The sequence below is a fragment of the Aricia agestis genome, chromosome 19 (genome assembly GCF_905147365.1).
Source record: "Aricia agestis chromosome 19, ilAriAges1.1, whole genome shotgun sequence".
Classification (NCBI taxonomy): Eukaryota; Metazoa; Arthropoda; class Insecta; order Lepidoptera; family Lycaenidae; genus Aricia; species Aricia agestis.
Window position 1 is genome coordinate 484714 of NC_056424.1, and position 19140 is coordinate 503853.

The following is a 19140-nucleotide window of genomic DNA, read 5'->3' on the forward strand; positions in this document are numbered from 1 at the left end:
GTCCTGCTGATGAAACTACCTACCTCACATTTTTGTTCATTTGAATAATACGAAAATTTTATGTGTGTGAGTTCTACTTTCTAAAATCTTATAGCGAACATATTGTGATTTTGCGTAGTGAGTTTTAGAAATAAATAATTTTCTTATGTTCTTTAGGCGGATACATAGGATTAAAAATTTAGATAAATATAGGCTCCCTCGGTAAAGGTGATTATTGATTAAGCATCATAATATGTATTATCTCAGTTGTTACCCATTTAAATATGAAGAAATAACATCTTAACAAACTTTTGACGCTAATTCAGGTGCAAGTGGGTCCAAGAAACATAATTTTAGAATCAAGTGGGTTTCAAACAAGTGCGAGTCGGACTCGCGCACAAAAGGTTCCGTATCGAGAAAGTAGGCCAAAAAATGTGTTTTTGTATTGGAGCCCCCCTTAAATTTAATTTTTATTTTAGTATATTATATTGCCTACTTGTCACCATATTACCAATTACTATTACTGAGACAGAGCAAAAAAAGACAAAAAAATCACATTTGTTGTATGGGAGGGGCTCCCATACCTGATTTTTTTATTTTGTTTTTAGTATTTGTTGTTATAGCAGCAATAGAAATACACAATCTGTGAAAATTTCAGAAGTCTAGCTATAGCGGTTCTTGAGATACAGCCTGGTGACAGACAGACGGACAGACAGACAACGAAGTCTCAGTAATGGGGTCCCGTTTTTACCCTTTGGGTACGGAACCCTAAAAAAGCACACAAACATATTCAAGAATAATTAATTAAATTCATGGACTGGTCAAATTAAATGGCACACAAAAAAGTAAGAAATTTCAAATTACGGAGTGCTTCGCACAGCGCACTACAATAACAGACATAAGCAATGCATTTCATCAAATAGATATGGCAAGAAATAAGATCTTAAATAGGCCTTGCCATCTTAGAAGAATCAATAGTTACCGGACTTACCTCATGCATTACTTATCATATATCACTTTTACTGTATCTTGCAGCTTGCTGCATATTTATTCTTAAGGGTTTGCATATTTCACCATCATCTTGAGGTCTACCAAGATGCGACTTAGCCAAACTTGCTGAATGTGAAAATGACAATAGCTTCATCTCGCTTGCACATATCACTACATTTTATCACTCGTCATGTCTTCTCTCTCGCACGCGTCACTATATCTAGAGCGGGCGGGCGGCAGATCGAGCTTTTCCCACATGAGCTCCGTCTCGCTCGCGGCCGCTATCTCTCTCGCACATGTCACTATATCTTGAGGTTATAGTAGACGGGCTTGTCAGGGGGCGGGGGCGGGGCGGGCGGCAGGTCGAGCTTGTCCCACATGAGCTCCGTCTCGCTCGCGGCCGCCGTCTCGCTGGCACGCGGGCGCTTGGTGCGCGCGCGCTTCGGCCACGGCTTTTTGAGGTGAACGTATGTGACGTGCGCGCGCTTCTCGCTGGCGTGCTTGAAGCACTTGCCGCACATCTCGCACTTGAACGGCTTGAGGCCCGTATGGATGAACATGTGCCGCTGGCGATTGCTCGCAGTGCTGGAAAAACGTACATTTATCTTAGCACCCGATATATACTACTTAGAATGAAGTCACAATGTGTTGCAGTGCAGCACTTCAGAGGATACGTTCCAACTTCCAACGTTTTATGGTTTTACATAACCTATATATTAATACGCAAGCGAAAAACTTTGTATCCCTTTTGAAATGCGGAAACGTAGGTGAATGAAATTTTGCACAGTTATAGTTTATATGGTGAAGAAATGCATCGAGCTAATATTATTTTGAAATTATGCTTTTATCATACATTTTTTAACAAATAAAACATTACACACACTACATTACGCACACTCAAGAAGATGACAGATTTTTGAGTGACAAACCTATACATACGAATTATACTCTTTTATTTATGGTTGAAGTCTGTTGACAACAAGTTGACAAATTGAAAATCGATTATAGTTTTTTTTATTGAATCTTAGATACTATTAGACAATGCTTACACTGCCAGTCTGAGATCAGCTGAGTCCTAGAGACAAGAGTTGAAAAAAAATATGATAAAGTCAATATTTTTTTACAAAATATAAGTCCTAATGTCGTTGAAACTAAGGTCGAATTTCGACCATTGGGCGATCTCTAGTATTATATAATACGACATGCCACTGCATTGATGCGTTGCGCCATCAATCACATATAATGCGTTGTTTCTGTCCGACAACGCAAGCAGTAAGACCTCGCTACCTGAACGTCTTCCCGCAGAGCCCGCACGCGTGCTGGCGGCGCGGCGCGTGCACGCGGCGGTGGGCGACGAGGCGCTGCCGCATGCGGAACCGTTTGCCGCACGACTCGCACGCGAACGGCCGCTCGCCCGTGTGCGTCCACCGGTGATCGCGGAGGAGGGCTTCGCTCTACATATTATAATACAAGGGTTATAAAACAGACTAGTATGTCTTAAAGACGCACGAGCGAACGTATGCACGTACGCACGCACACGCAGCCACTAACCACCTAAACAACAAATTAACCTCCACATTCTGTTCCCTGTGTATGATGCATACAAATTGGTAGATTTTAACACCTCATCTCTCGCGAGTCGTGTCGGTTGTCCGTCCCACTGGGTTATTGTAAAGAGAGAGTGCATTTGTGTATTGCCTACACACCTGGGCACTATAAAATTACCGTACCAGGCCTGGTTTCAATGAAACTGACCACCCTTACCGAAACCGCTGTGGGAAACGAAGTTTATTATCGCGCGTCCGGCGTTGCGAAAAGAGGCTAGACGGAACAACACTTGACCTCGACACTTTTCTATCTGCGAAGTAGGGGCAGATGGCGTTGATAAGTATATTGAGTGATTCGGTGGTACTTAGTAATCCTATGTGTCAACTAGATGGCGTTTTTGAGAATAAACAGCGACATCTACCGGACGTTTAAATAAATTTTATTACAATTCCACAAAAGTGTCGTTGTTAGTATTCTTGGGCGTCAATAGATTGCGATTTTTTTATAACTTCGTTCCATCCGGGTGGCTCCATCCCTTGACACCTCTCAAGTTTTATATTTGTAAACGTACCTGGAACATGCGTCCGCAGACCTCGCACATGGCGGGCGTGCGCATGGCGGGGTAGTTGGTGCGGTTCTTGTCGGGGTGCGCGCGCCGGAAGTGGCTGTGGTACGCGCGAGAGTCCTCCAGCTGCAGGCCGCACTGAAACATAACAGGCAGTTCTTACGAAAGGAATATAAACTTTCTAACTGTGAATCTAAATCACAGACAAATCAAGAGATGCCGCATGTGTTCTGTACATCCCGTTTGAAAACCTGTATTTTGTATGTAACCCAAACGACGAGCAATACTCGTCTTTCGAAAGTCCGTACTTTAGTCTGCGCTCCACCGTTATCGGGATCAGACGTCAATCGGAATTTTAAAAATGCCTAATTATGCCGAATTTAATGAACGTTGGCCTAGATCAGGGGTCACCAATTAGTTTCGCTCGGGGTCCGTTTTAAGACATGAAATGACCTTCGCGGTCCACAAATTTGATATATAAAAAAATATTAAACAAAGGTAATTACGGAAATTACAAAGATATTTTTTACATTTCAATGAGACAATGGTTACTTGTCTCAGACAAGTAACCATTTTTTTGTAGTTAATTATCACTGTGAAGTTTTGAGTGAAATATTGGTGCCAGCTATAGATATTGACATTAAATCCTGGAGATGTTGAAGTCCTGAGATGAACGAAGATCATCTTCGAACATGCTTGGTCCGCACACAATGGGTCGGCGGTCCGGGTGCGGTCCGCCATTTGGTGACCCCTGGCCTAGATAATGGACAAGTTTCTTATCATCGGTTCGTCACAGTAGGTAGGAAAAAAGTGACACGCTCGTTTTCATATAAATGGAGGGACATGCGGTATCTATCTTGATCTATGTCTGTGATCTAAATATATTATGTATGTGCATATAGAAAGCACTTTAGCGTTGATTTTTTTTTTGTAAAATACGGCACACCGTAACATTATTCTGTACCCTTCTTCTCCCTTATTTCCACTTCTTTGTCAACATTTTAACTGTACAATAGTAAGTAGTAACATCGTTTTACGTTACACATATCGGTATTGTTCTTAATAAAAAATATGATATTAGTATAAATTATTGTAAGCGTAAGGACACATCTGGCGAACGTACGGCACCAAAAGTGCCGCCGACGGAAGGTTACGCGCTAACTGAACGCGGCTTGAAATACATTATAATAGCTCCCACACCGGTTTCGGTGACGGTGGCCGGTTTCATTGAAACCAGGCCAGCTACGCAGGAGTAATTTTATAGTGCCCAAGTGTGTGCGCAGTACACAAGAGCACTCTCTATTCCTTTACTCTCATAACCCAGTGGGACGGAAGACCGACACGACCGGCGAGAGCTCAGGCGCAGGACCGACTTTTTACGTGCCCATCCGACGCATGGATCATCTCACTTGTCAGACAATCAGGTGATCAGCCTGCACTGTCCTAACCAAACTTGGAAATAACATGTTTCCAACGCGGGAATCGAACCCACGACCTCCGAGTCAAGAGCCGCGCTCTATACCACTAGACCACGGAGGCGTTGAAATACATTGCGAGCGTATTGAGCCGCACGTTCGGCGTCTAAAGTTCTGCAGATGTGTCGCGACACTAAAATATAACGGTCTTATTACAAAAGATTTAAACACCTGTTGAACAGTTGATTACAGAAAAATTCAGTACAAAATGGTCTTAAAACAACTGTTCAACAGATGTTTAGTTTTTTGTGGTAAGACCGTAACATTTTTTTAAGATATTATGATACAAATAAATACGACATTCAAAGTTTTAAAATACTTTTTAAAACCCCTTAAGGCGGTAAAATAGGGAGAGACCTCGCCGTCAGTTATACCTGTTCGCAGGGTATAGCCCTGGCGCGGCGCCACCCCCCGCTGCTGTCCATCCGCCCCTCGCCCTCCACCCCCTCCCCCGCCTCAGCCCCCGCCTCCGCCGCCGGCTCCTTGGACCGCTTGCTGCGTTTCGATTTAGCCGCATCTCTTAAGGAAATATTTTAGTTACTTAATTTATTTAGGCACAAAAAAATGTAGATACAAGACATAATTATTTTGAATCATTGCTACTAATTGTGATTTTTTACGGTTGGCAGATCTTATTTAAAGACTTCTTGAAGCTGTAAAGACTGATTAATGAACGCAGAGCACGTTTAGATAACATACACGATATAAGAATGCTCGAAACACATTCCACAGAGGATGCGACGCAATGACACGCAGAAACACGTAAACATCTAAAACACGATCACCGCGAATTACAACCTGACATAACATAGTGTGGCGGTACCCACAATTAGCCTAATATTCCTGCATCGCGCTATCGAAGTTTTCTAAGTGCGTCGGTATTATATTATCTATACTAATATTATAAATGCGAAAGTATCTCTGTCTGTCTGTCTGTCTGTCTGTCTCGCTTTCACGCCAAAACTACTGAACCGATTGTAATGAAATTTTGTACACAGATAGTCTAAAGCCTGAGAAAGGACATAGGCTACTTTTTAACTGGAAAAGAGGGTTGTAAGGGGGTGAAAATGCGTAAATTTGGTCAAATTAAGTTAGTTCCAAAAACTCAAAATAGATGGCACCAAGAGTCCCCTAGATCGCGCTATTGCTTGCTCATGCGTATTTCTATAAGAGGTGGTACCATGTTAAGCTAGATTTTGGATTCTTTCGATTGATATACACGTTCTATACTATAATAATATTATAAATGCGAAAGTATCTCTGTCTGTCTATCTAGCTTTCACGCCAAAACTACTGAACCGATTGTAATGAAATTTTGTACACAGATAGTCTAAAGCCTGAGAAAGGACATAGGCTACTTTTTAACTGGAAAAGGGGGTTGTAAGGGGGTGAAAATGCGTAAATTTGGTCAAATTAAGTTAGTTCCAAAAACTCAAAATAGATGGCACCAAGAGTCCCCTAGATCGCGCTATTGCTTGCTCATGCGTATTTCTATAAGAGGTGGTACCATGTTAAGTTAGATTTTCGTTTCTTTTTATTGTTATACACGTCATTAGTCAGTATGCGCGCGCGCCTCATTGCGGACGTACGTGTTTTACAAAATGGCAAATCCCGGAGGGTCATCGACCTCAGGTGTTGTTAAGTGCGCGAGTTGTAATATCGTGATAAATGAAGTCCTTTCATTTATACAAAATAAGTGTGACATAATGGATGAGGAGAGCATAATACGCCTCTGTTCTACGGCTTTCAAGCCAGAAGATATAAATACGGCCAAAAATCTCCTTTTTGGTTCAGCTAAAACGACAAAAAGGAAGATAACCCGTAAAAGAGATGGCAAAATACAACGTGAACTTGAGGACATAATTGCCATTATTAAGGAAACGGACCCGGAAGATATACCAATATTCGTATCTCGGGATTTGCAAAAACTTCCACCTGTGACCTTCGACCACATTGATGTTACGAGGCTGTTGAAAGATATAATTATTTTACAAAAGAATTTGGATGAAATTCGAAGCAATTATGTGTCTGAAGAAATGTTTCGTCAGTTACAGAATGAAATAATAAATTTAAAGCAGGCCTCAATAGTAAATAATTTTGAATGCAGCGACAGAGATTTTATTCCCAAAAAGAGGACGGCCTCAAACAGACCAAATAGCTTAAATTGTGATAGCGGACCCATAGGAATTATTCAAATTAATCAGGAAGTTTTAAATTTAAAACATAATAAAGTACCAACGATTTTGACGAAAGAAGTGGGTACCGTGCAACCAGATAACGAAATGCAGCAGAGTTCGTCCTTGTCGCACTTACCGCAAAGCATGTTATCAGCTATCCCGCTTGCGTCCCCACTTCGATGTGCAAGCGACGACGTAAGACCGCTGCGTAATGAAAAAATACACGTGGAGGCCGATACGCTGGTTTCGCCGATCGAAACCGCGGTCCAGCCTAGGGCCTCACAGCTGAGTGCATTTACAGATAAAACCGGTTCTGTTGTTGAGCAGAAATCTACTCTATTGCATAGAGAATTAGACATAGATTCGCCAGTACAATCTGAACGGAATGTATCTATGGCGGAAATGGTTAGACATGGAGAATGGAAGGAAAGTGAGCTTAAAAATGAGTGGATAACTATAAGGAAAAAGAAAGATAAGTCTAGAAATCGCTTCGCTGGAGAACAGGGTACCTGTATGGAGTCTCAGAAGTTTAGAGCAGCTGATATTATGGTGCCGCTATTTATCAACAATGTTCACATCGAAACGAGGGAGGAGGATATTATTTCTCACATTTTATGTAAAACACAAGTTAAGGTGTCGTTGTCAAAAATTAAAACTAAGCAGCCCAGGGAATATAATTCATACAAAATCCTTGTACCTAAACACAAGCTGAGTATGTTTATGGACTCAAATCTCTGGCCAGACGGCATATCTTTTCGTAGGTTTATCGAGTTTCAAAAAAGGAAAGTCCTCAAGGACATAGCAAATGAGGCTCATAACTCAGTTAAACATGGATAGTGACAATAAAACAACACTTATATCTTTTAATTGTAAAAACATAAAGAGATCTTTGGAATGCGTGACTAATTTAAGTAAAACGGCGGATATTATCGCATTGCAAGAAACCTGGCTGCTGCCTCATGAAATATCAGAACTCAATCGAGTAAATACACAGTTCAGCTATTACGGGAAGTCAGCTGTTGACACTTCGCAGGGCATTTTGCGTGGTCGACCGTACGGGGGCGTTGCCTTGTTGTGGAACAAGATGAAGTTTAACTGTGTTTCTGTGGTTCATTGTGTGAGTGACAGATTGGTGGCAATTAAAATTTCTACTGCAGATAGAGAATTTCTTGTGTTCAGTGTTTACATGCCTACTGATTGCTCAGAAAACTTCCCAGAATATGTTCAATGTCTCAGTGAGATAGTGGCAATTATTGAGAACTGTGATTTAGAAAATGTATATATTTTAGGGGATTTTAATGCACATCCGGGCGGGACCTTTGGTAGTGAACTGATACATTTTTGTGCTGAACAAAAATGGAGTTGTGTTGACATTGACATGTTAGATAAGGATACGTTCACTTTTGTAAGTGAAGCACATGGCAGCAGAAGATGGCTCGATCATTGCATAACTACTGAGTCAGCGCGACGGTCGGTGTCATCTATTAAGGTATGTTACGATGTGTACTGGTCGGATCATTTCCCGCTACAAATTCAGTGCAATATTTATACAGTTGGTCAGACTCTTTTGTTGCCGCGTGCTTCTATGAACAAAGTTATATGGGGGAATAGAGACGACAGTCAAATTGAATTGTATACTAAGATCTGTAACGATAAATTAAGGGAAATTGAATTCCCTCATAAATTAGGTTTATGTTGTGATGCAGAGTGTGGGAATAAAAATGAAGAACATTTATCTCACATAGATAAGTTCTATTTTAAAATTATAAGTACACTACAAGAGGCTTCTATATGTAGCAACAGTTTTAACGACTGTAGTAACGTTAAGAGACGTACAAAAAGTATTATAGGATGGAACAAATATGTTAGGCTCGCCCACCGGAATGCAAGACAAAATTTTCTGAATTGGGTTCAATGTGGACGGCCGCGGGTTGGTAATATTTACAATAAAATGAGGGAGTCTAGAATTTTATTTAAGAAAAAGTTAAAATACTGTCAAAAAAATGAGGAAATAATTAAAATGAATAATATTGCTGCTAAACATAAAAATAAAGACTTTCGGGGATTTTGGCGAGAAACAAAAAAGATGAGCCCTAAGTCTAGTATTCCGGTGAGTGTTGACAGTATTTGTGAGCCTAAAAATATTGCTAATTTGTTTAGGTCTCACTTTACAGTTAAAAATATTACACCGCCGCTGAATAGTGCTGATGCAGGGACCGTCGTTTCTGGGGATTTTGAACGTTTTACCACCAAAGAAGTTTTAATGACTATTAAACAAATGACAAGAGGGAAGTCCCCAGGACACGACGGCCTCAGCATTGAGCATTTTCATCACGCGGGTCCTCATATACCGAGGCTTTTAGGAGTGCTATTTACTATTTGTAAAAGGCACTCCTATCTGCCTACTGAACTAATGAGGACAATTGTAGTACCAGTGGTTAAAAACAAGACTGGAGATATTTCTGATAAGGCCAATTACAGACCTATCTCACTAGCCACTGTTACGGCTAAAGTACTTGATGGTTTGCTTGAGAGACAACTTAAACAACATCTTGACATACACGATGCACAGTTTGGGTTTAGGCCAAAGCTGTCCACAGAATGTGCAATTCTGTCTCTTAAACATATCATCAAGTATTATACCAGCAGAAAAACATGTGTGTATGGTGCTTTTCTGGACCTGTCGAAGGCGTTTGATCTGGTTTGCTATGATGTCCTCTGGTCTAAAATGTCCAAGTGTGGTGTTCCATCTGACACAGTTAAACTATTTAAATACTGGTACGGGCATCAGACAAACCAGGTCAGGTGGCTTGGACACTTGTCCGATGAATATACGTTGGACTGTGGACTGAGACAGGGTGGGTTGTCCTCGCCAACGCTCTTCAATCTCTATGTGAATGAATTGATTGATGAACTTAGCAATACACAGGTCGGATGCTCCCTTGACGGCCATATTGTCAATAGCATTAGCTACGCAGACGATATGGTGTTGCTGAGTCCATCAATCTCGGCTCTAAGGAGATTGATTGGTGTGTGCGAGAGATACGCATTGTTACATGGCCTCGTCTACAACGTTAAGAAAAGCCAGCTGGTTATATTTAAAACTAAAGGTTGTAACTTAGACTCGGTGCCAACTGTAACTCTGAATGGAGGGGCTCTTACTAGGGTGTCGTCTTTCAAGTATCTTGGCCATATGGTGACTGAGGACTTGAAAGACGACTGTGACATTGAAAGGGAACGGAGGGCGATGGCAGTCCGATGCAACATGTTGGCCCGCAGATTTGCACGATGTAGTAAAGTAGTTAAATTAACTCTCTTCAGAGCTTTTTGTCAATCTATGTATACGTGCAATCTGTGGGTTGACTACACGCAGCGGGCTTACAACGCTCTCCGAGTCCAATATAATAATGCACTAAGAGTGATGTTGGGGCTTCCGCGATTCTGCAGCGCGTCAAATATGTTTGCTCAAACTCACACTGATGGCTTTCAAGCCGTCATAAGAAAGCGAGTAGCTTCTTTGATGAGCAGAGTTCGCGCAAGCACCAACACTATTCTTAGGGTGATAAGCGACAAAGTAGAGTGTCCAATCATGCGTCATTGGGTGCATATTCATGTTTACGTGCCCAGTGCTGCTGGTAGGCCACGTAGATATTTTAACTAATAATATAATTCCTGAGTACTAACATAGTTTGTAATAAAATAATTATTGTATTTACTAACAGCTTATGGACTCCGGTCTGAAATAAACATTTTTTTTTTTTTTTCCTACCAACTTAGATATCAAATTCAAAAACATCAGCGCCAAAACTACTGAACCGATTGTAATGAAATTTTGTATACAGATAGTCTAAAGCCTGAGAAAGGACATAGGCTACTTCTTACTGGAAAAAGGGGTTGTAAGGGGGTGTTTATGCGTAAATTTGTTCAAATTAAGTTAGTTCCAAAAACTGGAACAGATGGCGCCAAGAGTCGCCTAGATCGCGCTATCGCTTGCTCATATGTATTTCTATAAGAGGTGGTACCATGTTGAGTTAATATTTCGATTCTTCCGATTGTTATACATGTCATTAAATAACTTACGTACCAACATAGAAATCAGAAACAATTTCCTACCTATAATAAATACTAAATAGTTTATGGCCTATGGGTATTGGCTATTGGGCAAAGCTAAAGTTGTGTAATGCATTATGCAGCTAAGTTGTGTAACGCTAAATAAGCTTTAAAAGGTATAAAAAAGTTTAATTAAAAAAAAATCATATTATGTGCACACTACACGGCTGTTTTGGGTATTTTGATTTAAGGGGTACCAGGGTTTTAAAAAGCTTTTGACACCAATTTTATTGACACCGCGCGCTATAAACTGAAGTCCACGCGGACGAAGTCGCGGGCAACAGCTAGTATTATATATGACAGCTGAAAAGTATCACGTGGGCTCCGGCCTGACCGAGCATAAGGGTGAAGCGAAACGAGCGTAATTTTGTGAGTAGTTAGTCACAGAATTTCTGCCGCGTAAATGTCTTCATAAAAATACAAATCATGACTCACAAAATTACGCCCGTGTGAATCAAACGGGACTTTTGTATGAAACTGAATGCAGCAGAATTCTGCCGAACCGAAATTCTGCGACTCACAACTCACAAATTACGCTGGTTTGGCTTCGCCCTAAGACATGTCGAAATACACTAGGCCGAAAATACGCGGTTGAAGTTCGCCATGATTACATTTGCAATGCGCTACGCATACAATATAATGCGACGTAATTTCGGTATGTTGTGTCATCAGCAATTTAAAATACATTGCAGGCGTAATCATGGCGATCTTTGGCCACGTTTTTTCGGCCTAGTGTGTTTAGATACACTTCCCTCGGTCGGAAGATCTTCCTTTGCAGCTTCCACTCATTATTTCTCACAACAGAAACAAATATACTCACGGATCATCAGTATGTCTCGCCGAGACGCTCAGATGTCGTCGGTACGCGTCGACGCTCGCGAACTGCACGTCGCACCGCTCGCAGGCGGGCCCGTCCGCCGGCACCTCCACCGCCCCGTCCCCCGCGCCGCCGGCCCCGCCCCCGCGGTGCTTCAGCTTGCGGTGCATGTCCAGCCCCTTCTGGCTGACGAACGAGTACCCGCACAGCGCGCACACGAAGTCCGACGGATGCTTGATGCGGATATGGCCCATGTATGTCGTGAATTTTCTGTAACGATATACGGGTAATGGGATGATTTCGGATATTTCAAGTTAACGCTTAAGCTGCGTTAACAAATAACACCAAACTGTGAATTTCAGCCGCGGAAGATGAGCGAGCAGTTTACGGCATTACTTACATATTTACTATTTCGTTAAAAAATAACCGACAATACGTTATTTCGCTATTCTATTGAGCCAGTGAGCTTGCTTACAGTCAACGGCCGATAGTTCGATTTGAACGCAGCCTTCACGTCATGGGAACATAATTTAGCGCACATAATAATATGTTCAGTGTTCACGTAACACCAGGGTGCGATAAGTACGAAATTTTGTAGTACCATTTTTCTGTGGAATGTCGGACCAAAATGATATTTAAAACAAAAGCGCTGTTACATCCAAGGCCGCCGTTTTCGACACCACAGGGTAACATATTTAATAAATCAAAAAGGTAGGTACTCACACGAACTCATCAGGGCAGTGCGGGCAGCGGTAGCGGGTGCCGCGGTGCCAGCGCTCGTGCAGGCGCGCGGTCTGGCGGTGCGTGGTGACGAACGCGCACGCCGTGCAGCTGTACCGCTGCGTGTGGTGCGCCGTCACGTGCTTGCGGAGCGCGTGGCGTTGCGCGAAACGCGTCTTGCAGATGTTGCAACGGTGGAGGCCGCATTCCTGCAACGACTCGTTATTGTAATGGACCAAAGCAAAACACTACAGGGTGTAATTTTAACATAAAGTATTACCACTTAGTTTTAAAGTTTCTAAAGAAGGTGTAAACTTAGAATGACTGTTAATTGCCACCACCACAAAAGCTTGGGTATACTGAAACTATAATACAGTATTGTTTTAGTGTTATCATAATTAGGCAGAATATTTTATAACAGGGTTTTTTTAAGTAGGTTCCTCAGAAGCATAGAGACCAACAGTGTGGACCATAAAGTTTTGCCAAAATATAAACAGACAATAAAATTGTACTGTTTCTATTGTTGAAATTTAAAATATCACTTGTAATTTACTTTAATTTAGTTCAATTCAATTATCTTTTAGAGAGATTGCATACCATGACGAAAATAAGCTTAGGATTCCTTTATCTTAATTAATTTAGGAACCTCTGTAGCCCTAGCACGGCCAGCAGTAGAAATGCGAAAGTATAGACAAACTGTGGACATGAACTAAAGGTGCCGTTCCGATCTTTGCTGCGGCCAATCGCGAGCGACAAAAATTCAATTAAAATGCCACTTTATGATAGACTATAGTATATGTCATAGAGTAGGATATTATTAGAATTTTTATTAGGATTATAGTCTGTCATAAAGTGGCATTTTAATTGAATTTTTGGAACGAAAAAAGGTCGGAACACTACCTTAAGTTTATGTCCACAGTTTGTCCATACTTTCGCATTTCTACTGGTGGCCGTGCTAGGGCTACTGGTCTATACCATCAGTAAATTGGTTAAAGTATACTCACATCAGTGTGCCTCATCATGTGCGCGCTGTAGGCGTCCTCGTCCAGGAACCCCTTGTAGCACTCCGTACACTTGAACACCGCGTTCCTGTAGTTGGAGCTCTCCTGCCTTTTCTCGATCTCCGCCACCTGCTCCTCGTACGTCAGGTCAGTAATAGTAAACAGAGTTTCACTTAGATCACTGTTCAGCAACGGCCTTCTCCGCCTGTCGATCTTCGGTTCAGCGGGCTCCGCTTTCTTCTCCACTCTCTTCGCTTGCTTCTTCTCTTTTTTCTTCTTTCGCCTCTGTACTTCTAGAGGTAGGCTGTCATCTGTTGAATAGTTGTTGTCATCGAACTGTACGGTGTCTTCGACTTCGTCTTTGACTATCACCTCGTCGGGGACAGCGGGCAGGAATATCTCCAGATTGTTCTCGTGTTTCAGCTCCTCCTCAGTTTTCTCCACGAATTCCACTTCATAATCATATTTGTCGACTTCGAAGTGTTTTATTCGTAGTGGTGTTGCCAAGCTATTGTTGCTTCGGTCTATTGACTTCAGGCTATCAATGGTTAGCTGGAAATTGTTGTATGCTGGTTTATTAGTTTGTTTATGCACACTTTAACAGTTTATATGAATATTGTTAGATTATAACCAAGTTTAAGAGTTTCTGAGGTTGTAAGGGGCTAGGATAAGCAGTAGCGACGCTGGGCGACCGCCCAGGGTGCCGAACGCAAACACTGCCGGCACCGCCTTTTTTTTGGAACTGTCACTTAATTTGTGTATTTAAAATGTCATCAGTCATAAATAATGAGAAGTGAATTGTATAAAACAAATGACTGTGTGACGAGTGTGATAGCCCATTTACATTCGCGTACGAGTCGCGAGGCGAGGGACGAGGCAAGGGGCGAGGTGCGAGTGTGAACAGACGCTCGTGGCTCGCCTCCTCCTTCGTCTCGTCCCTCGCGGCGCTCGCGTCCGGAGCGGTTTTTGGGGCACGAGTCAAAGGACCTCGCGTCGCACGCGAGTGGGTGTTTACATTCGCCCTCCCGCTTTATTCTGACTTCTACATCGTGCCGCGCAGGTTGTGTTTAGTTTTAAGAGGCCCATTCATTATCCTGCATTGCAGTCCGCCGTGCAGTCCGCCGGCTAATGCAGGATAGTGAATCCTGCAATGCAGGCCTGCAACACCATTCACTATCCTGTATTAGCCGGCGAACTGCACGGCGGACTGCAATGCAGGATAATGAATGGGCCTCTTTAAATACACAAAAACGCATCGTATAATGGATTGGTCGCAAGACAAAACATTTAAGTTCATAGAACTATTTCAAAAAGAACGAATAATTTGGGACCCTAAACATAAATGCCACAAGAACAGCCAAAAAGTTAGCGATGCATGGGCGAGATTGTCCGAAGTAATGGGAAGATCTCAAATTAGTGACGTAGCAGTATAAGCCCAGTACGCACAAACTTGTTGCTGCTAAAACTTCGACGTCCTCCATTGCTGCTAGCTCAAAGACGACTGAACTCGGCACGCGAGTGTAAACAGGCAACTTATTAACCATCGATCAACACGAGCCTCGCACGAGGGACGAGGCGAGCCACGAGGCGAGGGACTAAGCGCGAGTGTAAAGGCCGTATGAGTTTTATGTTTGACATTCGATCGTGAACGCGTAACGCGTTTGGCGTTTACTAAGATTTTGTATGGGATTTGTACAGCGCCACCTAGCGATGCTCACGGGATATTATCGCTCAAATATTCGATGGCCACATCACTCAATGCTTGTTGCCGCAAATTGCTTGATGTAGTCGTGAGTCGTGACGTCAAAGTCGACGAGAATTGACTGGAGTTGAGCAATTTTAGTTGCCTGCACCATTAGTAAAGGCCAAACGCGTTCACGATCGAATGTGAAACAAAAAACTCACACTCGGCACACTGTAGCTTTCCCAAGTAGCAAAAATAAGTTTTATCCTAAATGAGACTTCTTTTGACAATTGAAAATAGTAGTACTACATTGATCTATCTCATCTATGGAAATAAACTCTCTTTAACTTAAAACATTGTCTTAATATCTATAATATCTATAGACGCTTCACACCACGTCAGTCTGGCCCCGTGCTAAGTACCTGAAGTACTTGTGTTACGGGTACCAGACAACGGAAATATATTCAATAATTTTTATACTATACATATATTTAAGTTTTTTATTATATGATACACATCCATGACCCGAACATTGAAAACTTTTTGTTCCGTCGGCGGGATTCGACCCCGCGACCCCCGCCAAGAGCGTTGCCAACACGCCCAACCACTGAGCCACGGAGGTCGTAAATAAAGGTATCTATGATCAATAAAGATATCTTACAGCAGCTTCCTTATCGATAATGTCCATCATGAGCTCATGTGCCCGCAGACTCTTCCGCCTGAAGCTGTCGCAGTTGAGCAGCCGGTGCGCACACTCCATGCACAGCTGCTGCGGCAGACTGTCTCCGTACACCTGTTCATTTATTAACACATTAAAAGCTATGAAGTATGGATGAAATGTAAAACTTGCATAGTACACAGTTAGCAAACCACGTTCACATGTTGCTTTAGAAATTTTGACTTCACAGTTAAAATTTCTAAAGCAATCAAAGAACGAATGTGTCTTTTCACATACTATTGATTGGATTTTATTGAAATTTGGTATATCAGACATAGCTGGGCACCGTTAATCAAATAGTTAACTTCGTTAATCGTTAATTCGTTAAAAAAATACAGCTTCGTTAAACGTTAAAGCGTTGCATTTCGGACGAATTAACGCAAGTTAACGTTAATCGTTAATCCGTTAATATGACTGTGTAATATGACCTTGTTATGACTTATTTTTGTATGTACACTAACACAATGATATTATCATTGTGTTAGTGTACATATACAAAACCTCTTGGTTTAGGTTCTGGAAGTTAACAGGTTAGGGACAAAATAAAATACTTTTATAATTATTGTATTCTATTTAACTAAATTACACTGCACTCTTCTTTGTCAACATGCAAATAATTTATAATAACAATAAACAAATCACTATTCACTCTATTAGCACCGGCACTTAGTAATGAAATGACAAAACGAAACAAATCTCTTCTCACTCGCACGCGCCTAAAACCATATCTAGTATTGTTTTTGTTTCACTCGCTGTTGCCGTGCCGCGGCGCCGCGCTGCCCGCCTTTTCGCGCCGCGGTGCCGTGCGGTAAATAGTAGGCATTGTATTAACGATTAACGGACTTCTGCATATTAACGGAAGTTAACGAGTCCGTTAATATTTTTAAAAGTTAATCCGTTAATCAAAATGTTTACTTCGTTAATTAACGATTAACGGATTAACCAGTTAATGCCCAGCTATGATATCAGACCATACCAAATTTCAATAAAATCGAATGTTATCATAAAATCTATTTTTGTGTCTCCACAAGAAAAAGCTAGTTTAAAATACAATATGCAATGCCTAGTTTATTGTTTATTATGTTTTAAGTTTTTGTATATAGTTTAAATAAATGGCTTGTGTTCTCATACCATAATGCCAGTCAAATGCTGGAATGCCTCGTCCAATTTGTAGTGGACCATGTTCACCAACCTGCTCTCCGTGTCCAGGCAGATCCTGCACACCTGAAATAAATTGTGTATAGGTCATATAAATGCATAGGTTAAACTAAGTATAACATAGGTATTATACTTAGTTTAACCTATACTATACATATATACCTATAATACCATATTCTATTTTATGTTACTAGTAAATTAAGGATTCTAAGTTACACAATAAGACTGTTCTTCGGTTATCATTTTCCCTCTAACCCATTATAATATAAAAAATCAACTTTGTCTAATATGCTAAAAAGAGGAGCTCTACTGGAGACATCCTTATTAACAACAGACTACTGCAGACATCCTTATAGAGGAGAATATGGAAAAACGGGGGAAATTATTTGAAAGAGCTTATCTCACGAACAACTGGAGCAATTTTTCTGTTATTTGGCACATATAAGAAGTAGACCACATGAAGGATTATAGGCTATTTTTTGTGGAGTAATTTGTCTGTGGAATATCTAGTTCATGCAGGCGAGGCCACACGGAGCGTCTAATTATTTATAAATGAAGTGTCTGGATTTGTATATTATTTTTACTAGGGCTTATTTACAAACTGTGTTGACTAAATAAAGTTTCCTAAATTATACACCAAGCTATCCCATCCCTCTTTTTTTTATGAAATAAGGGGGCAAATGAACAAACGGGTCACCTGATGGAAAGCAACATCCGTCGCCCATGGACATTGGACACTCGCAGCATCAGAAGAGCTGCAGGTGCGTTGCCGGCCTTTTAAGAGGGTATAGGGTAATAGGGGTGGGGAGGGATGGGAAGGGAAGGGAATAGGGGAGGGTAGGGAAGGGAATAGGGAGAGATTAGGCCTCCGGTAAACTCACTCACTCGGCGAAACACAGTGCAAGTGCTGTTTCACGCCGATTTTCTGTGAGAATGCAGTATTTCTCCGGTCAAGCCGGCTCATTCGTGCCGAAGTTTAGCTCTCCCACGTCTAAATCTCTCTTAATCTTCTTCCATATTTTACTTGCCCAGCTCATATATAAAAAGACTCTTTGACTTTTTGGATTTTATGACAATGGACTTTGGTTTATGAAATGGGTTAAATAAGTAGTCTACCAGCTGTAACACAGGAACGGCACCGGGCCTCACTTTCCGCACTCCACCAGGAGTCTCGTACATGTCCTCGGGGGCGAAATGTGTTGAGCACACTGCAGTACTCTCTCTAGGAGACCAGTTGTCTTTCCCCAGGGCTACTAACCATGCCTTACGCACAGTTGGCTCTGTTGGAAACCTAAAAAAGAATCAAATTAAATATTACAAGAGGATAATGACACATTGAATGATAGCATGAGTAACTTATCTTTGATACAGCTTTTTTTACTACTATTAAATATTTTTTATAGGTTTTATGGTAGGTTTTATGTCACAGTTCAATAATACTTAGTACTTACACATGAAAAGTGATGCCTGAAGATTTTGATATAAAGCGGCTGTTGTTGTTACAAGACGATACACAACAGCGCATTTTTGTTGAATATTTTAGGCAATATGAAAAATCTGTATTTTCATTTTGTTTCTGATTTTTTACGTGATATTTGAATACATTAATAGCAGTGGCAATAATCTATTACTATGAGACAATACAAACAAACCACATTACTTAAATAATTACCTACACATTTAAATTCTTCAAAGTTTATATATTTTAAACAAAAATAAAAGCAATGCAAATATTTTTTTGTTTTCTTCTTATTCTTCTTTTGTTTATTTTTTTCTAGGATGCCACAAACAGTGTTACCACCTCTCAAAAATATTTATCCCTAAATTGGTGTCAAAAACCCCTAAAATCACCTTAATTTTTCTGTTTTCCCCCTAAAATCTGTATATATATAAAAATGGATTTTCAATTATGTTAGTAACGCTAAAACTCGAAAACGGCTGAACGGATTGGGCTAATTTTAGTTAAATATTTCATCTTCATCTGAAGATTCAGATGTTTTGAAGTCGTACATCTTATTATTGAATAAATTCAACATTTTATTTGTTGGATTAAATGTTGCACAAGTGACATCATTACGATTTAATGTAAATCGGACCATCAGTATTGCCGCCAGTCACCACAGAGTGGTCATAGAATTACGTAATAGATGTCGCTAGAAGTCGCTAGGTCAAGAAATAATTAATATTAATATCAACAA

At 41.0% G+C, this 19140-nt stretch overlaps 1 protein-coding gene across 3 annotated transcripts; it reads right to left on the reverse strand.

Moving 5' to 3' along the window:
• Positions 1 to 751: 751 nt before the first annotated feature.
• LOC121736545 (zinc finger protein 41-like) lies at positions 752 to 18680 on the reverse strand. 3 transcript variants are annotated; one of them, XM_042127820.1, is made up of 10 exons: positions 18615 to 18680; positions 18059 to 18233; positions 16916 to 17008; positions 15728 to 15859; positions 13386 to 13934; positions 12385 to 12590; positions 11665 to 11931; positions 3089 to 3220; positions 2257 to 2423; positions 752 to 1554 (listed from the first exon to the last, which is right to left on the reverse strand). In XM_042127820.1, exons 1-10 carry the CDS (start codon positions 18620 to 18622, stop codon positions 1190 to 1192), a joined length of 2094 nt encoding a protein of 697 aa, XP_041983754.1. In that variant the 5' UTR covers positions 18623 to 18680; the 3' UTR covers positions 752 to 1189. The 3 variants fall into 3 exon arrangements, with proteins under 3 accessions (XP_041983754.1, XP_041983755.1, XP_041983753.1); XM_042127821.1 differs by having other exon boundaries at positions 18619 to 18662; XM_042127819.1 differs by lacking the exon at positions 18615 to 18680 and adding an exon at positions 18394 to 18600.
• Between the last annotated feature and the right edge of the window lie 460 nt (positions 18681 to 19140).